Raw genomic sequence first — 22,355 nt, 5'->3', positions numbered from 1 at the left:
TATGTGTGACCACACCAGGGCTGGTCTGCAGGCCCCAGGCTGAAACCCCAGGCCCTGCCACCTGCACATTCCAGCCTACACCTCTACCACCCACAAGCCATACGGCCGCAAGGCTCAACTCCCTGAAGGCTGACAAGACAAATGCAGCACAGTACATGTGGCTGTCTAAATTCAGTTTTGTTCTGAGACCGGGTCTCACTCTGTTGCCCAGTCTGGAGCAGTGGCATCATCATGACTCACTGAAGCCTCAAACTCCTGGCCTCAAGTGATCCTCCCACCTCAGCCTCCCAAGTAGCTGGGACCACATCCAACTAATTTTTTAACTCTTTGTAGAGATGGGGTTTCGCTTCGTTGCCCAGGCTGGTCTCGAACTCATAGGCTCAAGCAGTCCTCCCACTTTGGCCTCCCAAAGCCTCACATTTCATTAAAATGAAATTCAACTTTGAACTCAGGCCTTGGCCACGCCAGCCTCACTGTAAGGTCTGAGTGACACACATGGCTAACGGGCAGGTGAGGGGCAGACCCGAACCTCCCACAGAAAGCTCCTTTCCTTTCAGAACAAACACCTACCTGGGCATATGTCTAAACTGACTCTCTTTCCCTTAAGGTTTTTAAATAGAACGGAGTTGATAAAAGTAACACACCAGAAATAACAAGAGTTCTCAAGTTTAACTTCAAAAGGGGGAAAAAAGAGCTTCTGGAGTCTGACAAACAGCTCAATGAAAATAAAGCATGAAAGGGTATAAAGAAAGCCAGGGCTTCTCAACTCAGGGTCAGGCCCACACACCTCCCCGGCTATTCCCACATACCTGAAGCAGTCCAGCACAGACCCGACCACATCATCCGCCAGGGCTTTGGGAAGCCTGCCAGCCATCCTACCGATTCTGAAAGAGAAACGCAGCAATCCGTCAGGGGCACCAGCCTGTCGCCAAGGGCATGCGTGACACGTGTGAACGTCCTGAACAAAAGCCTTTCCTCCAGAGACCAGGAGAGGAGGGGCCGACTCCAGGAAAGCCTACACCCTGCTCGGAGCCCCCGTGGTAAAATACGCCGAAGGGTAAAGCAGCCTGCACACGTCTGAAGCCAGCCAGATTCAAAAGGGACGAGTGAGCACACGGAGCACGGGGCAGGTCACCATGTACCACCGTGACGCGGACACCGCAGGCCACCAGTGACGGCTGAGGGCAGCGAGGCAGCAGGCAAACGCTGAGGGCTTCCCCTTGACCCTCCCTACTGGAGCAGGGCTTCCTCTGTGCCGCCCCAAATACTGACTGCGCAGGTTCCCCTCAGGCCAGGTGAGATGGGCTCACGGCCCCACAGGGAGGCCGCCTGGGGCTGGCTCACAGGGTCCAAGTCCCTGGAGATGGCCCCGCGGGGAAGGTCCTGGCCAGAGGCCTCCAGGAAGGACCCTGGGAAGGCCTGCCCAGCCTCTCACTGCGTGGGCCTATCACATTCAACCAGACAAGGCTCCGGGCTGAGAAGCTATTCCCTGTGAACAGCAACACAAAGGCCTATATGAGCCCCTGCAGCCCTGTGGAGCTCCTCCTAGAGCTCATCGTATGGACTGACCCAGCATAGATGCACAGGAGAGCAAGGGCAAAAACCAGCCCTCCCCATCCCCCAGCATCTGCTGGCCCCTCTACCTGCCTCATCCCCCAGCACCTGCCGGCCCCTGCCTCTGCCTCATCCCCTCCACAGCAGGGATCTCCCTGACACCTCAGCACCTGCCAGTCCCTGCACCTGCCTCATCCCCTCCACAGCAGGGGCCTCTCTGCCCCCCAGCACCTGCCAGCCCTTGCACCTGCCTCATCCCCTCCACAGAAGGGACCTCCAACACCTCAGCACCTTCTTCACGTATATCACTGTCCCTGCACAGCCCAAGCCCACAGGGCCACCAGCTCCTCCAGGCCAGGGCTCCACCTGCTGTGCTCAAGGCCAGGCCTTACTAGATCTGCCCCAAGACCTCCACTGAGGCCCGGGATGCAGGGTGCGTGTCGGCTCCCACTGGTATGACAGGTGCTAGTGAGGGGTGAGTGAGGGGCTGGCACCTCGCTCACCCCACAAAAGAGGGCTCTTCCCTGAGTACCATCACTGTAGGAGCCGTGACCCCCATCTGTAGGGAACGACAGGTAGGGGAGCACAGTGAGGAGGATGTGGAAAAACAAGGGAACATTTTGAAGATAAACAGGTAAACCTGGTCTGCTCGTGACCCGGCAGGGCCAGCCAGAGGCAAGAGGACGGAGGAGCCTAAAGCTCCACCTCAGGAACCAACTTCACACCAACGCATAAAGTAACACACATTAAGTTGGAGAGGTCGCGGAGGAGGCCACGCTGCCACTCCAAAGTTGTCGGGTATTTGTAGCTGTTGAATCGCACTTGAGAGGCTGGTCCACTCCCCAGGGTGCTTCTGTGGCCGCGGACACCTACCCTTTGGCTGCAGACCACCGCACAACAGTGTCCTTGTCCTTCAGTCCGACCAGCAGCTGCTCTGTAGGAAGAAGGTGGTGATGCACGACAGAGTCCACACCAAGTTCCTAGTTTCCCAGCCGTAAGGTGACCCATCCTATACGCTACTCAGTGCATACGATGAAGGGAATTACATTAACAATACTAATTGTAATGACAGGAAAAGAACATTTCCTTCTCTCCCTTCTCAAATAATCACATACAGCCAAGTTCCTAAGTTCTCTGTTCCTAAGAAACAGATCTACCCCATCAAAGCAGGCGACAGGGAGCAGCTGCCTGCCTGCCCCCAGGTGAAGGCCAACATCAAGGGCCCCACCCAGGCCAGGGGAAGGGCCCACAGCTCAGGGGTGACCAAAGTGGGCTGGGAAGCTTCCAGACAAAACCCCTGGCCAGCGGCTGCACAAAGATGTCTCTCCCAGGGACCAGGCCTTGGCTGAACTTTTAAGAACCACACAGAAGCCTAGAGGACGCGGGGAGGGGCTGGGTCACACGGTGAGGGCCCTGCAAGCCCCAGCAGGGGTGAAGCCTCAGCCTGAGGGCACCAAGCAGCCCTGGGAGGACCCGGAAGGAGAAGCTCGCTGAGTGACCACAGGGGAGGGTGGAGGGACAGTCTGGAGCCAGCACAGCAGCTGGAATGCAGGCAGAGGGGACTGCCTGCAGGGGGTGGGAGACAGGAATGAGCCTGGGGCAGGTGGCGGACACGGGGAAAGGGCAGACCCAGGACCCCGCCCGGGACTTGGAGCCGCCCAGCACAGATGCGGGCGCCTACCACGCAACCAGGGAGGGCTCTGAGAAGCAAAGGTCAAGGGAAGGGCCAGAGTGCATGCTGGCTCGGGGCTGGCAACGGCGCCGCAGGCGCCCTGATGGTCACGGTCGAGGTGGGGTGCAGATGACTCTGGGCAGAAACCGGCCCTGGAGGGAGCGGAGGGGATGTGAGCAGAGGGCGGCACAGCACAGGCAGCGCAGCCCCACCCGCCCATCAGGAAGCTGGGGACACTGGGAGGATGGGGGCCTCACAGGGAGGGCACATGAGGAGGCCCTGCCTGGGTCCAGGGAAGACCTCATCCAACCGGCAGCAGGAGGGCAGGACAGTGTGTGGACAGCAGCCAGTCCCAGGATGGCCGCCATGAGGGGCTCCGCTGACAGCTCTAACTGTCTCTGTGCAGCAGGAGACCCCACAGGAGGAGAACAGGGCAGTGGATGGAGACCCCTGCAAGGTGTAATGTGGTTTAAGGGAGTTTGAAACGGCTCCTGAGGTAAGGAACTGAGCAGGGTTTAGGGGCCAAGGAGCCAGAGACCTGAGCCCCAGAGACCCCAACTCAATTTCCTGGGAGAACTGTTTCCTGAGGACACGCCTAGCTACCCAGGTCAGGAAGGTAGGGAGGCGGTGGGAAAAAGGGCTTCTATGGCACACAGGAAGAGACTGTCCACAGGCAGGGACAGGCCTGGGTTCAGGAGCCAGAGGACAGGCAGTGACCATGCACTGGCCAAAGGGAACCGGTGGCCAGACAGTGCTGGCACCAGGAAGGGAAGAAGGAAGTGTGGTCCTGGAGTGGAGGGGAATTGGCCTGACGATGCCCAAGAGCAGAGGCCGCCGCTTAGACCCCACGCACCTATCACGCTCTCCACGCCCTCTGGGACGTCGTCATCTTCGTCGGCATCCTCGGTCGGGATGAGCGGCTTCTGCTCGCTCTGGCCCTGAGCGAGAAGCTGCAGATTTGCAGCCAAGGATCGGCAGCCACGCTGATACCTGTGCAAACAAAGCATCCTCAGATCGGCTTTGCAGCTCACAGCATCCTGAAGACTGAAATCAGTCATTTACTGTCACTGAATCTTAAAGGATGCCTGTGAAAATTCCACGCGCTTTGCAGAGACCGGATAAGAAGGGGAAACCCGGAGGCACCGCCATCAGCACAAACTGCCAGGACGACTCTGGTGTGAGCCACGACGCACGCCCCGATTCCACAGCGTCCTCACCTGCTGTCCAGTTTTGATTATGGAAAGTCAGGAGAGAAGGCATGATGATGGGCACACAGACGACAGGACCAGCACCTTCCCCGGGGAAGCACCCAGCCTCCGGGACCCTCTGCTTCCTGAACAGCCACCACTGCCACCGCCCAGGCCACGCATGGCCCCTTCATCGCCAGGAGCTGCATCTCACCCGTCACCAGTTCCTACAGATCCTGCCTCCCGAATGTCCCTCAGAAGGCAGCAACGTGTAGCCCTCTTCACACCCACGTGGGCACCTGCATCGTCATCCCCACCGGGGCCCACGGCACAGGCCCCGGGACCCGGCTCCTGGTCAGGCCTGCTCTACGCCTGCTTGCTGTGTGAGTCTGCACAGCTCCTGAGCCACTCCACGCCTCCACTTCCCCGCTATAAAATGGGAACACAGACCTACTCAGAAGCTGTGTGAGGAGCGGTGAGAGTATGTGCTTGGAGTGCAGCCCAGCCCCGCACTGAGCAAGGGCCCCTCGAACACGACTGCTCCTGCCAAGGGTGAGCGCAGGGCAGGTAGCCTGGCTGTGGGTCCCGCTTACTGGGTCTCATGCAGAAAAGGTGTCCAGTGAGAGTTCAGGGCAGCTGCTATGGCTGTAGCCTGAGACAGCTTTGCAGAGGACAAACAACTTGGGCTTCGGAGGCAGAACCAGAACTCACACACTGATGTTGACACCATCAACCTGCCTCAAATGACTCATCCTAGCTCCAGCTCTCTGGCACTCAGTTTCCAAGTCTAGGAAACAAGGAGAGTGGGAGTTTCCAAGATGGCCCCGTGACCCCCGCCTCCTGGCGTTCCTCTCACACAGGGTGTGGCATGGGCCCAATGATTCCCTCCCAAAGAACAGAATACGCAGAGTCTGGCGAGAGTTGCCACCTTTCAAACAGCCGCGGTTTCCCCCCACCTCTCAGCCTCCAACGAAGCCAGCTGCCACGCTGTGTGCTGCCCTGCGGAGGGGCCCATGTGGTAAGGACTTCAAAGGGGTCCCCGCCAACAGTGCACAAGGCGCCGGGTCCTGACGGAACCCATGAGGAGCATGGAAGCAGAACCCCCCGACGCAGGCCTTGAGATGGCAGTGGCCAGGCTGGCACCTTCACAAAGCCTCAGGAGAGACCCTGGGTGGGGACCTGGCTGAGCCACGTCCAGATTCCAGACCCACTGAAACTGTGAGGAAAAAGTGCACTGTTCAAGCTACGAAATTTAAGGGTACACTGTTATGTAAGGTAACTAGGATGAACAGAGTATCATCAGCCATCATAAGACTGTGGCGGAGACCGTCAGGCACCCAGCAAGACGCCTAATGCCTCACGAGGAGGCACACCCCGGCCCCCACTCTCCCCTAACACCCCACAGGCAGGCACACCCCAGCCCCTTGTCTCCCCTAAACTCCAAGGTACACCTTGGCCCCCACTCTCCCCTAATGCCTCATGGGCAGGCACACCCCAGCCCCCAGTCTCCCCTAACGCCCCACAGGCACGTGCACCGCAGCCGCCACTCTCCTCATGGAAGTGCGCAGCTCAGCCACCTCACAAAGATCAGATAGCACCACAAAGACAATGACCTCAGGCTGCTTCTGTACGTGCCCTCCTGACCTCAACAATGGTGAGAAGGCGTAAAGCCACTGTTGGCCAGCAGGTGATGGCAACCAAGGTAGGGCAACAATCCCCAGCGAGGGAAAGCTGCAGGTGCACCACCTCCACCTCCTCCCCGCAGGGGTACTTTCTAAACTGTACCAGGGAAACGGCCCAGGGAGCAGCAGTCTCACTGGGTGGAGGGTTCATATTTGGGGGAGAGGAGAGGAGAAGAGAGCTGCTGAGAAAGGGCCCCAAAACTCTGCCCCAAAATTCCCGTGGATCCCTGGGCACCCCAAGATGAGGAAGCACAACGCGAGACTCAGACGCACCTGTCAGAGAATAGCTGGGAGGCTGAGTGCTGCAGAGAACTTGGAGACTGTGCAACCCTCAGAGGGCCCAGCAGGACGGGAGGGAAAGCCGTGACTTCCACCGAAGACCCTGAGAGGCTACAGACTTAAAGCAAGGACCCTGCTGTGGAGGAAAGACCCATCCCTGGAGGAAAAGAGCTGAGACAGACCCACCCTAACAAAGCCTCAAGCCAAGGCTGGGCAGGAAGAGTGAGAAGAACCAGGAATCTAACAGCCCCCAGAGTGTAAGTCCATCCTCTTTAACAGAAAATAACCAAGAAAAGAATGGTACTAAAAGAGACAATGAAAATCCAACCGAGGAGATAAAAATGGAAACAAGTTAGAAATACATAAGAAAAAGGAAACGTACAGGAAGATGGAAGAGAAAAATAAACACAAGAACAGGGACTAAAACCCAGCCACGTTAGAATTACGTGAAATGTATGTAGCAACACGTACATCATTATCGAGAGAACTAGGAATTCTGGATTATTTTCCCTATCAACACTTCAGTGCTTGTGATGCTTAACTTTACATGTCAAGCTGACTGGGCCATGGGGCGCCCCGCTATTTCATCACACCTGCTTCCAGTGCTTATGTGAGGGGCTCTGGACGAGCAAAGCATGTGAATCTGTAGATAAAGTCAGGCAGGGTACCCTGCCGAATGCAGGGGGCCTTGTTCAGCCAGCGGAAGGCCCCAGCAGAACAAAAGGCCGGCCCTCCCCGAGGACGAGGGAAGCCCTCCTGCCTGGCGATCTCTCAGCTGGCCTTGTTCTGTCTTCAGACTAAAACCAATCAGCTCTTCCCGGGTCTCCACCCTGAGGTCTTTGGCCAAGAACCACCATGAGCTCTCCTGGTCTCCAGCTCATAGCCTCGCCGATGCACACATCCTGTGGGCTGCTTCTCCGGAAAACTCCGCCTGGTACAGCACTGAACATTCCCCACAGCAGCATGAGAAACCAGCCGCCAACACTGCAGCAAGAAAGACGGCTGCACCTTCCCCAACAGTCTCTGAAAGGGAGCCCGTCACTCAGACTCATCACGGATCAGATGCAGCTTTCCCCACAGCGCATCCACACCAGGGAGGCCGCACCACCTCTGAGCGACACGACGCGCACACGCCGCCACACCAGGGAGGCCGTGCCGACTCCGAGCCACACGATGCACACGCCGCCCTCCTGTCACGCCAGCTGCAGTTCCTCCAACTGGGAGATGCAGTCAGAAAATAACCAAAAGAAAACCATTCCTCTCGAAATCAGAAACACTTCTGGGATTAAAGAAATGAATGAAAGCAGAAAACACTTGTTACTAACGCGCCTTCTCTGTCATCACCACTGGACCTGAAAGCCACAGCACCGGCCAGACAGTGCCCCCGACTGTGTCCAGAACCACAGCACCTGCCTCCCCACCCCACAACAGGGCACCTGCCTCCCCACAGCACCTGCCCCCCACAGCACCCTTCCCCAGGCGCCGCCCTCACGGTGCCTACCTCCATGCCGCCACCCTCGGCTTCAGGAAGGTCAGCCCCAGTCGCTGCACAAGCTTCACCCCCAGCTTCCGCAGCAGGGTCTGGTTGCTCTCGGGGAGTTTGCAGTCATCGAGGCACCTGAGGACGGTGGCAGCTGCAAACAAGAGCCGGCCTCAGTGTGGGGAGGGTTGCAGGCATCTTCTGACTGCACCACCTGTGTCCCTGAAGCCAACAGCCAGCTCCACAGGGGCCTCGAGGCAGGAGACATCACCGAGACCCCCATCATCCCAAATTGTGAACCAAGAGCTGCTAGAGTTGAACCTACTCAACTTCCTTGCTGTGAAGCAACAGCGGTGGAGGTCAGGAGAGCAGAAGCCAACCTGAAGGGGGGCAGCACACACAAAGGCCCAACCGGCCACGGGCACACCACAGCCACAGAGACCACACAGGCCACGGGCACACTGCGGCTGGGGAGAACACACAGGCCACAGGGCACGCTGTGGCTGGGGAGAACACACAGGCCATGGGCACGCTGTGGCTGGGGAGAACACACAGGCCACAGGGCACGCTGCGGCTAGGGAGAACACACAGGCCACGAAGCACACTGCGGCTGGGGAGAACACACAGGCCATGAAGCACACTGCAGCTGGGGAGAACACACAGGCCACGGGCACGCTGCGGCTGGGGAGAACACACAGGCCACAGGGCACACTGCAGCCACAGAGACCACACAGGCCACGGGCACACTGCGGCTGGGGAGAACACACAGGCCACAGGGCACACTGCGGCTAGGGAGAGCACACAGGTTCCTGTGGCTTGCTCTGTTTTTCAGGGGGAATCACTCGGTGTCATGCAGCAACGACAATAGCAGGACAGGAGGCTGAGCCAAGGGGAGGCTCAAGGCAGCGCTGGGCACAGCAGGACAGGCAGAGCCTGCGAGCAGGAGACGCCCGGGGGGCTGTGGGGGCAAGCTGAGGCCAGGAGGACAGCATTCGCAGGACAGACAAAGGCTGGGGTAGACGTGCATGGCGGCTTCAGAGATGGGCTGGAGGTGAAATGGACAAGACTGCAACCAGCTGACAAGGGAGAGGAGAAAAGCAGCTGAAGACAGAGCTGAGAGGTGAGGTGATGGAAGACAAGGAGATGGAGGAAGGGGCAGTGGGGTGGGGACAGGGCAGGGGGATGGGGGCTGGAGCTGCAGGACCCTGCGGGAAGCTCTGCCTGGAGGCTGGGAAATGACAGAAAGTGAACATTCACCAGTTTTAGGTGGGCTCATGACCTCGGGCAGAGGTACTGTTTAACTCATAATGCTTGCCTATAAAACCAGGTCAGCTGTAAGAGCATCTGAGTAACTTCTCAGAAGGCTCCGACAGTGGGCAGGACGAGCGTGGGTGACAAGCACGACAGCCCAAGAGGGAGGAGGTCTGTGTTCACGTCACCAAGGACACTCCTCCCGCCAACAGGGCCTGGCAACTGCTGCTCGAGTTTTCAGGTGTGGTGAGGACATTAAGGGCCCCACCTTCCAGAGACATACATGAAAGCACACGCAGGTGAGATGGCACCGCATGTCCCTCCTGCGCGGTGCAGGGATGAAACGGGCCGCACATGAGAACTCGCACACTCCTGAGACATACATGAAAGCACACGCAGGTGAGATGGCACCGCATGTCCCTCCTGTGCGGTGCAGGGATGAAACGGGCCGCACATGAGAACTCACACACTCCTGAGAGGGACACGGGGCGTATGCACCACTCTCTCTTCTTTATACATGTTTCAAATTTTCCATAATGAAAAACTTTGAAAAAAAGAAAGTTACTCAAATCTGATATTCAGTAGCTTCTAAAACACAAAGGCTCTAAGAAGTTTCTTTCTCTAGATGGCAAACCTCTGCATGCAGAGAAACACTGCCCTTATTTTCAGAAATCGAGGTTCAATCTAAAATTAAAAGAATTGGGCCAGACGTGGTAGCTCATACCTTTAAGCCCAGCACTTTGGGAGGCCAAGGCAGGGCAGATCACTTGAGCCCAGGAGTTCAAGACCAGCCTGGACAACACGGCAAGACCCCACTGCTACAAAAAATACACAAATTAGTCGGGCATGGTAAAGCTCGCCTGTAGTCCCAGCCACTCAGGAGGCTGAGGTGGGACGATGGCTTCAGCACAGGAGGTCGAGGCTACAGCAAGCTGTGTCATACCACGGTACTCCAGCCTGGCAGACACAGTAAGACCCAGTCTCAAAAAGAATACATTAAGAGAATTGGGAAGAAGGCAAAAGAGGTGGTGGCTATGGCTATCAGAGGAACATGGCTGCTACCGGGCCCCAAAAGCCAGGTCCAACCTCCGATCATAACACAGGCTTTGCCCAGACCTCCCTCACGAGGGAGGGAGCAGCAATCCCTCTTTATGAAAGGACTAGGAAAGTGACGAAAAGTCCAGTTATGATGCCTGTAATCCCAGCACTTTGGGAGGCCGAAGCAGGCAGATCACTAGGTCAGCAGTTCAAGACCAGCTTGGCCAACATGGTGAAACGCCATCTCTATTAAAAATACAAAAATTAGGCCGGGTGCAGTGGCTCATGTCTGTAATCCCAGAACTTTGGGAGTCTGAGGTGGGCGGATCACAAGGTCAGGAGATCAAGACCATCCTGGCTAACATGGTAAACACCATCTCTACTAAAAATGCAAAAAATTAGCAGGGTGTGGTGGCAGGCGCCTGTAATCCCAGCTACTCAGGAGGCTGAGGCAGGAGAATGATGTGAACCCAGGAGGCAGAGCTTGCAGTGAGCCAAGATAGTGCCACTGCACTCCAGCCTGGGCGACAGAGCAAGACTCTGTCTCAAAAAAAAGAAAAAAAATACAAAAATTAGCTGGGTATGGTGGTGGGCGCCTATAATCCCAGCTACTCAGGAGGCTGAGGCAGGAGAATTGCTTGAACCCAGGAGGCGGAGGCTGCAGTGACCCGAGATTGTGCCACTGCACTCCAAGCCTGGGCAAGAGAGAGAGACTCAGTCTCAAAAAAAAAAAAAAAAAAAGTCCAGTTACTAAAACCCACAACAAAAGAAAGAATGATAAGACAGTGTCCGAACATAGCAATGTACAGTTCCTATACCTATGAAGAAAACGTGAAGGAGAGACTCCTGACTGTATATGAGCAAACTCACATCACAAAGATACCTTCTCTTAAAAATAAACCTTACTGGCCGGGCGCAGTGGCTCAAGCCTGTAATCCCAGCACTTTGGGAGGCCGAGACGGGCGGATCACGAGGTCAGGAGATCGAGACCATCCTGGCTAACACGGTGAAACCCCGTCTCTACTAAAAAATACAAAAAACTAGCCGGGCGAGGTGGCGGGCACCTGTAGTCCCAGCTATTCGGGAGGCTGAGGCAGGAGAATGGCGTGAACCCAGGAGGCGGAGCTTGCAGTGAGCTGAGATCACGCCACTGCACTCCAGCCTGGGCGACAGAGCGAGACTCTGCCTCAAAAAAATAAAAATAAATAAATAAATAAATAAATAAACCTTACCATAGGGCAAGCAGTCTTCACGTTTTCCATGTTTAAATATTTGTGCCTAAAAAAAAAAAAAAAAAAAGTCTTTTAATGTTACAAATACAAGTTTAAAACACAAATTGTAAAAACAATTCATCACATCTTTCAGAATTTTTATTCTAAACACTCACCACCTAATAATAAAGAAAACACTTTCTGTACATGATAAGTAAGAGACTAGTGAAATCATCTCCCAAAAGTTCATCTGAAAACAGGGATGCAATGATAAGTCCAGTCCCCTCTTGGAGGCTGCAGCCTCTCCACCCCTCCCTCATCGCGGCATCACAAAACACGTCCGGGTTTAAGTTCAGGGCACTTCTAGCCTGAAAAAGAAGACATCTCAGTAGGTTTTTACAAAGTATCTGTGTATAAATAAGGACACAAAGGAGTAAAGTTACAGGCCAAACCACCTCACAGAGGCTTCCATCTGCATTCATGCTTCACCAACAAATGAGAAGGGTGACCGGTTCAGCCCGGGTCTCACACACACACCTGGCAGCCGGGTCCCCACGACGCACACACATGGACGTCATCACCTGGAGTCCATCAGACCAAACAGGAATATCAGATTTTCTCTCAAACACTGGTTCTAGCCCTCCTGAATTCTCAACCTGAGGTTTTACCTTCTGCTTTAAAGTCTGGAGGACAAAACTGATGATTCACATAAATATCCAAGCCCTGTAACCAAAGAAGCCTAGAACTGAGCCCTTCTAAGAAAAAGCGAATGAATTTCCTTTCCTTCAGAAAACAGAATCTCACAGGCAAGGTGAGAGCTGCATCTGTCTCAGACCATCTGCACCACACACCGCGCCACCCCTGCCTGGGTCCTCGCCGTCGCCCACCACACAGTAAAACGAAGCAGCAGGTGCCGCCCATCAGGGCTGCTCAGCCAAGGTGAAGGGGCTTTCACTAAATACTGGCGTCTTTTACGTGCATTATGAACCCTGTAAACTGCCTGATCTCTTACCTAAGTGTAGAATAGAAACATCTTAAAAGGAGAGGGGACTCAGACTCTCTCCACGGAGCCCGCTGGGAGGCTCTCCTAAGCGCTGAACGGAGCAGCAGCGAAGCCACGCAGACCACCAGTCACACCTGCGGAGCAGATTCCACACCTATGAGCAAAACGGAAAGGAGACAGCCAGGAAGACCACCAGGCACACCTGCGGAGCAGAGCAGGGTCTCTGCGTTCCGTTCCTGTCTGTAAAACGGGGCAGTGGCAGCACCCACCTCACCTAGCCACTCAGAATAACACATTCACCAAGGCGGTCAGAGACTCAGCCCCTCTCTTTTTAGGGAAATAGATAGTAACACGTTCCCTACCAAGTGAATGGAGATGATCCTTGTTTGCCCAAACGAGTTCTCATTTCACTTTAAGAACTCTTCCCTACGGCCGGGCGCGGTGGCTCAAGCCTGTAATCCCAGCACTTTGGGAGGCCGAGACGGGCGGATCACGAGGTCAGGAGATCGAGACCATCCTGGTTAACACAGTGAAACCCCGTCTCTACTAAAAAATACAAAAAACTAGCCGGGCGAGGTGGCGGGCGCCTGTAGTCCCAGCTACTCGGGAGGCTGAGGCAGGAGAATGGCGTAAACCCGGGAGGCGGAGCTTGCAGTGAGCTGAGATCTGGCCACTACGCTCCAGCCTGGGGGACAGAGCGAGACTCCGTCTCAAAAAAAAAAAAAAAAAGAACTCTTCCCTATCTTTAGCTTGTATGAAATACAAAATTGAAAGTTAAATTACTTCACACCAATCCAGATGTATCCAACTTAGTATGTGTTTTAACCCTAAGTCATTGGTTTACACAGCAAACACTTGCTGAGCAGAAACTGTAGGGCACAGGCGAGCTCCCCTCAACGGAAGGCAGGGTTCGGGGGCAGTCGCAGGGCACAGCACACACTCAAATTCCCTGGGAGGTGGGCTGATGGCCTGAAGCCCACCTAATGTGCAACAAGAAACCTAACCATGCCTGGGGGATAAGAAGACAGGAAACTTCACAGGGAAGCTGTCGCAGCGGCCAGCTGGCCACATCCGTGGGGAACAGAGTTTGCCAGATGGACAATCAAGGGTCCCTCACCCCCAACCTTGGTAGGCTTCCAACTGCCACAACCAACAGAGGCAGGCAGGAGCAATGCCAGTGACCTCCAATCTCAGGTCGGAAGCCCGGCACCCTCTTTCAGGCTCTCTCCAGACACCGCCCCTCGAGACACTCCCTCCGGGAAGCCGACTGCCACACAGGAAGGGCCAGCTTCAGTCGAGGGCCTCCGCCGCACCCACAGCCCTTCCAGGCACCTGCCATGTGGTCTTCTCGGCAGAGGCCCAGGCATCAAAGGGCAGTAACAAACCACCCCCTGCACCCCACCCTGCGAGGCCACAGAGTCAGTCCACGCAAGAGTGCGGCTGTCACTGACGCCACCAGCTGTGGGGTTCGTTGTTCCACAACAATAAACCTGGGAGCAGCTGAAATCTCGTCCTGTAGGCGAAGGGCACCCCCGCATCACCTGCAGCAGCGGCCATGTGACCAGACTCCAACGGCAGCGGGATGGAGAACGTGGGGATGAACGAGGAAGCGCTAAACAACGAAGACCGCTACAGAGGCTGCTGGAAAACCCCAGCGGGAAAGGCCAGAACCTAAACCAGAAGAGCAGCTGTGCAGCGACGCAGGACGAAGATCTGGGAAATAACTAACTGCTCTCAGCAACAGGCTACCATGTCCCCCGGTCTCCCTAAAACAACAGGCAAGCGTGTCCCCTGGTATCCCTCAACAATGGGCTGGCGTGTCCCCCAGTCTCTCTCGGCAACAGGCTGGAGTGTCCTCCGTTCTCTCTCAACAATAGGCTAGCGTGTCCCCTGGTATCCCTCAACAACAGGCTAGCGTGTCCCCCGGTCTCCCTCAACAACAGGCTAGCGTGTCCCCCGGTCTCCCTCAACAACAGGCTAGCGTGTCCCCCGGTGTCTCTCAACAACGGGGTAACACGTCCCCCCGTGTCACTCGGCAACGGGCTAAGACGTCATCTGGTCTCTCTCACTAAATAAAAAGAATCCAAGACACTGGTGAATTCCTAGAGTGCCCTCACACATGAACATTCTTTAGTTACTAAATTCCTGCGAAGTGTAGTACAACATTCTCAACAGCAGACTACGATACAAGTGGTGATGAGTTCTCGCAAAAGCAAGCAGCGTCTCTCGTAACTCGCCTGGACGCCCGACACCTGGAAAGGCCCAGCCCAGCTTCCGCTGTCCCCAGCCACACACAGGAGACAGCACCAAGGCCAGGGCCAGCCACCATCTGCAGTAAGGGAGAAACCAGCACCCCATAAGCACCCCACACGTTTACAGGTCAAAGGTTATTTTTCTCCTCACTCTTCTCTCTCCCCTGGGGACAGTTTCCAGCTGAATTGCACAGGCAGCCTCCTAGGCAGTCAGCACACACAGAGAAAAGCCCCAAAAGTTACCCACTTTCCCAGGCATGGGCTCAGGAGGGCAAAAGGGACGACGGGAGGAATGAGTCAATGAAGACAGGGCTTTGTTTCCATTTATTTCTTTTTTTTTTTTTTTTTTGAGACGGAGTCTCGCTCTGTCGCCCAGACTGGAGTGCAGTGGCTGGATCTCAGCTCACTGCAAGCTCCGCCTCCCGGGTTCCCGCCATTCTCCTGCCTCAGCCTCCCGAGTAGCTGGGACTACAGGCGCCCGCCACCTCGCCCGGCTAGTTTTTTGTATTTTTTAGTAGAGACGGGGTTTCACCGTGTCAGCCAGGATGGTCTTGATCTCCTGACCTTGTGATCCGCCCGTCTCGGCCTCCCAAAGTGCTGGGATTACACGCTTGAGCCACAGCGCCCGGCCCATTTATTTCACTTAAAAGTGAGGCTGTCTTCGCCTGAGAAAGTGTGCAGCAGCCAGTGATCAGTGTGGCGGCGGCATGGGGAACCTGTTGGCAGGAGGACGCGGCCAGAGGAGCACATTCTAGTCATCAACGGTCTTTGAGTGCTCATGAGCTAGGCCATAAAACGGGGGGCACAGCCCACTTTCATGGAAGCATAATGGGAACCAACTTAAAACCACCTGCTGAAAAGCATACACTAGACAGAGGCAATTACACCAGGCATTAGAGAAAACCACCACTGCACAGTAAAGGAGGAATGACCGCCAGGTCTGTTTTTGTTGTTCTAGAAACCAGCACAGCACAAGGTGCAAACAAAAGGAGTTTCTCAGCAATCATCCTAACCCGCCCCACCTTTCCATGGCTACCCACCCAAGCTGGCTTCCCTGCAACGTGCGAGCCAGCTTCCCCTCCCCGGGGCATGTTCTCCAAGCCCAGTAAATCACAGGCTGTCGAGCTACTCAGGAGCAAGCTCACCCGCTGCCAAGCAAGAGATGCTGGTTTGAGGCTCCCTTCAGGCACCGCCAAATCTAGGCCAAGAAAAGCAGCTCCACCCGAGGGAGGCCCTGGGAGAAGGGCCCCACACCACAGCAGCTCAGGTTTGGCTCTCGCTGGTAACACAGGCTTCTGAGAAGCTGTGAGGGCCGGCCGGCACCAAGGCAGAGGCCGAGACCACGCTAGCTCCATGCCAGCAGGTCACCCTGTGACCCCACGTAACCGTGCCGACTCCGCAGACGAGGAGGGCAAGGCTGCTCCCCTTTCTGCCATCCGGAGTCCTGCCTCCACACCAAGAAACAGTATCCTGGGAAACAACCAGCCGCATCCGTGCCCCCACAGGCTCAGCACACGGAGGGCAGCCACGTCCAAAGCCACTCTTGGGCATGCCACACCGAGGGCCACAGGACAGACACGGAAGAGGATCTTCAACACCAAAACAACCCTTTCCAGGCTGGCATCCCTTGAGAGCACAGCCCCAGGTCCGTGCCTGCGCTGCAGTAAGCCCACCAGGGCCAGGCCTTTCCTGGAGGGCAGTGAAACCCACGCTGGGCTGCACCTCGCAGCACGTACAAGGCTTCACGGAGGAACCGGTACGCTCGAGGCTCCCCTCAGCAGCAGTGCAGGAAAGGAGCCTTCCCACCACACCACTGCTGGAGCCCAGAAAAATCCCAACTCCCAGCGTATCTGCTGGCAAAAACCAAAGCGAGGGGCACCTCAGAGAGCCCCCACCACCACCCCAAGAAAGAACAGTGGTTGCCCTAGACGGGAGAGCACTCGGAAACAGGAGAGCCTGTCCTGACGGTGGGGCCAGGTGGCGCAGGTGGGGCCAGGCCAGACCACCGCCGCCCCCAGGAGCGAGCACAATGCACCCCCCTCAGGACCACCATACATTCAGAGGAAAAAAAGCATTGACAAGTGAAAATTTTAATTGCTGAATTAGTAAATGACTGATTAGAATCAGAACCCCAGAGTGAAAAAATAACTGTTTCTGACAAAATATATTTCTGGCAAATTATAAAGAATTTTAAGAAAACAAATATCAAAATGAAAACTAATTTCAGGCAGGTGTGGTGGCTCATGCCTAGAATTCTAGTGCTGTGGGAGGCCGAGGCAGGAGGGCTGTTTGAGCCCAAGAGTTCGAGACCAAGAGTTCGAGACCAGCCTGGACAACATGGCGAAACCTCATCTCTACAAAAACTACAAAAATTAGCCGGGCGTGGTGGCGTGCACAGGTAATCCCAGCCACTCACGAGGCTGAGGTGGGAGGATGACTTGAGCCTGGGAGGTGCAGGTTGCAGTGAGCCGCAACCGTGCCACTGCCACCGAAAAACAAAGGTAATTTCACACGGAAATGCTTCAATGATCGAAACAGTCACATCTAGCTTTTATCTTTCAAGAACAAGGTGTGATTTTTCACCTAACCTTGGACTGTAAGGTAAACACTAATCGCCTTCGCTCGCAGGTGGGGACCACACAAGGCCCAGCTCCATACCCCAGTACCAACCTGGCAGCCCCTGACCTCGGTCCACGTCCTCATCTGTAAACCAAGGCAACACAGCCCTCAAAGAGAGCTTGGAACACAAGACGATTGTGGTTCCTACGTCTGTCATTCACAGGCATCATCCTCCACCTCATTTATCAATCTGTTCATGACAGTGTATCGCACTATAGTCCTACATCATAGAACATTCTGGTCAATGAGGAACCACATGATGATAGTGGGCCCATAAAATGATTTTACATATGTATGTGTGTGTATTTACATGTATATATATGCATATATATACGTGTGTGTATATATATATAATTTTTTTTTTTTTTTTTTTTTTTTGGAGACAAAGTCTCACTCTGTCGCCCAGGCTGGAGTGCAGTGACACAATCTTGGCTCACTGCAATCTCCGCCTCCCGGGTTCAAGCAATTCTCCTGCCTTGGCTTCCCAAGTTACTGGGACTACAGGTGCCCGCCACCACGCCCAGCTAATTTTTGTATTTTTAGTAGAGATGGGGTTTCCCCATGTTGGCTAGGATGGTCTCGATCTCTTGACCTCGTGATTCACCCACCTCGGCCTCCCAAAGTGCTGGGATTGCAGGCGTGAGCCACCGCGCCCAGCTGATAGTGTATTTTCACTGTACCTTTTCTATGCTTAGATGTGCAAACACCACTGTGTTACAGTTCCCTGCAGTATTCAGCACAGTCAGGTGCTGTACGAGTTTGCAGCCTGGGAGCAGCAGGGCCACACCACACGGCCTGTGTGTGCAGCAGGCCACACCACCGAGCCTGGGAGTGCAGCAGGCCACACCATCTATTTTAAGCGCACGCTACGGTGTTCACACAATGACACTGCCCAACGACGCAGTTCTCAGGACTAACCCCCACTGTTAGAGGACACATGACTATTTCATGACTCACTCAGCGTTTTAAAATGCTCTCAGCAGCCCACGTAGTGACCTCACAGCCGTAAACAGACAGCAGCATTACAGTATTCCAGCTTAAACAATCCGCCATCACCGAGCCTTCTGATTGCTATTCCGAGCTCATTCTGCACAGCCCAGCTTTGCGTGACAGTGACTGCGCTCACGTTCAGGTGTGTGTGACACCTCCGGGGTGCGCCCCTCACCCAAAGGCAACAGTTCCCACAGGAGAGAGGAGCAGGGAGCCCACGCACCTCCCAAGGCCGAACAAAAGCTCGCAAAAGCCCTTTATTAATCGTGAACCACCACACAGAGGTAAGACGCTAGAAAAGAGGTTAATGATCCATGGCCAGGCACAGTGGCTCACGCTTGTAATCCCAGCACTTTGGGAGGCTGAGGCAGGCGGATCACTTGAGGTCAGGAGTTTGAGACCAGCCTGACCAACATGGCAAAACCCCGTCTCTACTAAAAATACAATAAGCTGGGTGTGGTGGCTGTGATCCCAGCTACTTGGGAGGCTGAGGCAGGAGAATCGCTTGAACCCCAGAGGCAGAGGTTGCACTGAGCCAACATTGTGCCACTACACTCCAGCCTGGATGACAAAGCAAGACTCTGTCTCAAAAACAAAACAAAACAAAAAAAAATTCCCTGTTAATTTAAGAATTTCAAACACAGGAAACCTACAAGATCTAAACGGATTAGAATCAATTTCTAGGGCCTAGCACGGTGGCTCACACCTGTAATCTTAGCACTTTGGGAGCCCAAGATGGGTGGGTCACCAAAGGTCAGGAGTCGGAGACCAGCCTGGCCAACATAGTGAAACCCCATCTCCACTAAAAATACAAAAGTAGCCAGGTATAATGGCACGCACCTGTAGTCCCAGCTATTCAGGAGGCTGAGGCACGAGAATTGCTTGTACCCAGGAGGCAGAGGTTGCAGTGAGCCAAGATCGTGCCACTACACGCCAGCCCAGGTGACAGAGACTCTGTCTCATAAAGAAAAAAAGAATCAACTTCTAACAGCAGCAAAAACGCAGTCACACACAGCAATCTCCACAATATCAAAAGAAAACCTGTGAGCAGGAAAGATGAAGAAAAGGGAAAGGGAAGATTAGCCTTACAGACAGAACCCAATTTTAGAAGTCTAGTCCCTCCCAAATATAGTTCTGTTATCACTATTTATGCTTTTACATAAAATTAACCATTTCCCAATTAACCAAAAAACATCCATCATGCATCTCCCATTTGCCCAACGTACTGATACATAAAAGATGCAAGAGACAGCCGGGCACAGTGGCTCACACCTGTAATCCCAGCACTTTGGGAGGCCGAGGCAGGCAGATTACGAGGTCAGGAGATCAAGATCATCCTGGCTAACACAGTGAAACCCCATCTCTACTAAAATACAAAAAAAATTAGCCGGGCCTGGTGGCGGGCGCCCGTAGTCCCAGCTACTTGGGAGAATGAGGCAGGAGAATGATGTGAACCCGGGAGGTGGAGCATGCAGTGAGCCGAGATGGCACCACTGCACTCCAGCCTGGGGGACAGAGCGAGACTCCGTCTCAAAAAAAAAAGATGCAAGAGACACAGTTCCCGCCACAGAAAGCCTGAAAACAAACCAGACAAAATACAATTGTATGTAGCTCCCAAGCCACCAAGCAGCCCACGGGCTCAGCAGCAGCGGGAGAGACCACGAAAAGCAGTGGCTTTGCAGGGAACTGAAGGGGCGCTGGCCTGGGAAGCGGGGGGCTAAGGCTCCAGCGTCTCAAGTCAGAGAGGGGTCTGAGCTTCTCTGCAGTGCAGGTGGGGGTGGCACAGCTCTGAGCCCAGCAGGAGGACGAAGATCCACCAACCAAGAGGCCAGGGGATGTGGCTATCCCCTGTGGACCCCGTGTGGAAGGGAAAAAAGGAGACACATAAAGGCAAGGAAAGAAGAACGGGCAGAGACAAGGACAAGGCTGTGCTGATGACACATCTCCCAGATGGCGCTGCTGACATACACTGGGAGCAGCAGGGTGCACAGGGGTCCCATGGGCTGGCCACCTGAGCAGCTCTGCCAGGACATAAACAAAGCATGAGGACGGAGAGCATGGCTGAGAGCCGCCTGCCGCCTGGGGAGCCCACGGAGGCCGGCGAGCCAAGCAAAGACACCAGGACACACAGTGGGGATGGGGAGCCCCAGGCGTGGGCCACAGCCTGAGCCCTACTGTTTCTGAGGCCAAGATGAGGCCACCCTTTACCCAGGCCACAGGCTTCCGAGGCCACAGGACAGCAGGTGTGCTGCCAGCATCAAGGGCACAGAGGCAGCATGGGACGGAGCCTGGCACTCTATGAATAGAAGGCTCACACCCTCCACCAGCACCTTCACCGCAGCCGACGGCCACAGGAGAGGCAGGAGGGTAGTCGGGGAGCCCAGCGCCTCCACAGGGAACATTTCACAGAGGGCAATGGCTCCCATCTGGACCAGGCGGCAGAGCAGGGCAGACTCAGGATGACACAAAGCATAGAGCCACGTGCTGGGACGAGGACCCCCAGGACAGGCTGGCGGCACAGCCACGTGAGAACAGATGAGCAATGAACCAGGAAAGGAGACATGTTAGAGCCACATCTACACAGACGGGCGTGAGCAGACAGCGGGAGGAACACGGTGTCCCAGGGATGAGCCCGGCTCCTGGGCCGCCTGCATGGACAGCAGCACAGAAGCTCCCGTTTGTCGCTGGGCTCCCGAGTAAACAGGCCGAGAGGGGAAAGTGACTGTCCAACAAGTGTGACCTGGGACTTGCGGGTTCTGAAGCGTCACACGTGTACCCAACAGGTCCACAGGAGGAGGGCTCGAGAGCCAAGGACAGAAATCAGGAAATAAAGGTCAAGGGTGAATCAGAGCTGAGATATCAATAGCCAAGGCCAAAGCCTGAGGGACATCTGCCTTAGAGGGAAGGTGCCTCTAAGGTGACTGCGTGGGCAGTCAGGCATCGCAGGCCTGTGAGCCGGGTGAGGGCGGGGCAGGTGAGGGGCAGGGGCACCCCATCCTGCACAGAGGCCACAGGCCAGGATGACTGGGGCGTGGGCCACTGACACCCAGCTCTAGCCCACTCAGCACCAGCCCAGCCTGGCGCACCATCCAGCTCTCTGCCTGTCTGTTCCTCACTAAGAACTGAGGGGGGTGAGGCTGGTGACCCACCCAGCCCCCTCCCCGTCTAGCACATGACCCCGCGCCAGGCTGCCTGTGAGAGCAGGTCGCGCCACCTCGGCAGGGATGGGCCAGGGCTGAGAGGAACAAAGGCGTGCGGCTCACCACGCAGGTTTCTGTGAGACTCACACCACTGTGCCCGCCCCACATAAAATGCTGAGCGATGCGAAACAAGTGTCAGAGCTGCTGCTCCAGGTCTTTACTTAACGCCACGAGGAAACTGAACCAGTGTGGCCTGGGGCACCTCGTTTCACCCCAATGCTACAGGATCAAGATCTCTGGAAAGTACCCACGTTCAGACGGCTCCTGCCCCATTGCCTCCACCCAAAACCTTGCCCCAAGAGAGCACTACAACTAAACAGGGCCACGTGGTCATCTTCCTCTGGCCTGAATGGAACAGTAGGGTGCTGTTCTCCAAATCTGAAAAAAAATCACAGCCTAAATGAGAAACGTTTTAGATAATCAGCTGTCTTCTTTCACCTTCAAAGACTGTGACTGTGCTAATTAGCCTCACCCCAACCTCCCGGTGAGAGGCCTGCCCCTTCCCTCCCAGGTGGGGTGGGCGTTGGTGCTCACCCTTGCCTCAGGTCACAGGAGAGCCGGAGTCAGCAAAGGGCCTCAGCAGAGCTCACAGCGGCTCGAGCCCTGGTCCTGGCCCACGCACTCTGGGCCACAACCACTCCTACTCGGAGACCTGACTGCTTTTATTAACTATAAAAAAGCAAAGTGGCTTCAGTGCCTCTCTTCACAAGTGCCCGGCAGGAGCTGGGGGTGAGGCTGACGGTGCCAGTGTTCTCTGGCTTTCTTGGTTTTTAATGCTGTTGTTTGTGACTATTTTATCCTTTAACAAGAATTGTGCTTTTGTCAATGATAAAAATAAAAAGAAACGGCACTGCGAAGGGGACACTCGAGCCTAACAGCCGATAAGGGGAAGAGTATCCTATTACCATTTCCATTGTCAACAGCCCCGACTCACATT

At 55.2% G+C, this 22,355-nt stretch overlaps 1 protein-coding gene across 2 annotated transcripts in view; it reads right to left on the bottom strand.

The window, feature by feature from the left end:
* Positions 1-22,355, bottom strand: part of TBCD (tubulin folding cofactor D) — a 180,656-nt gene that overhangs the window by 132,211 nt on the left and 26,090 nt on the right. For both annotated transcript variants that reach the window (XM_017950116.3, XM_017950114.2), the window contains 5 exons: positions 11,376-11,421; positions 7,876-8,008; positions 4,080-4,216; positions 2,428-2,488; positions 810-884 (listed from right to left, as the gene is read on the bottom strand). In XM_017950116.3, coding sequence (XP_017805605.1) covers positions 810-884; positions 2,428-2,488; positions 4,080-4,216; positions 7,876-8,008; positions 11,376-11,421 — 452 coding nt within the window. The remainder of the gene's footprint in view (positions 1-809; positions 885-2,427; positions 2,489-4,079; positions 4,217-7,875; positions 8,009-11,375; positions 11,422-22,355) is intronic.

The sequence above is a fragment of the Papio anubis genome, chromosome 17 (genome assembly GCF_008728515.1).
Source record: "Papio anubis isolate 15944 chromosome 17, Panubis1.0, whole genome shotgun sequence".
In the NCBI taxonomy this organism is placed as follows: Eukaryota; Metazoa; Chordata; class Mammalia; order Primates; family Cercopithecidae; genus Papio; species Papio anubis.
The sequence above is the reverse complement of the archived record's forward strand: the minus strand, read 5'-3'. Positions and strand labels throughout refer to the sequence as shown.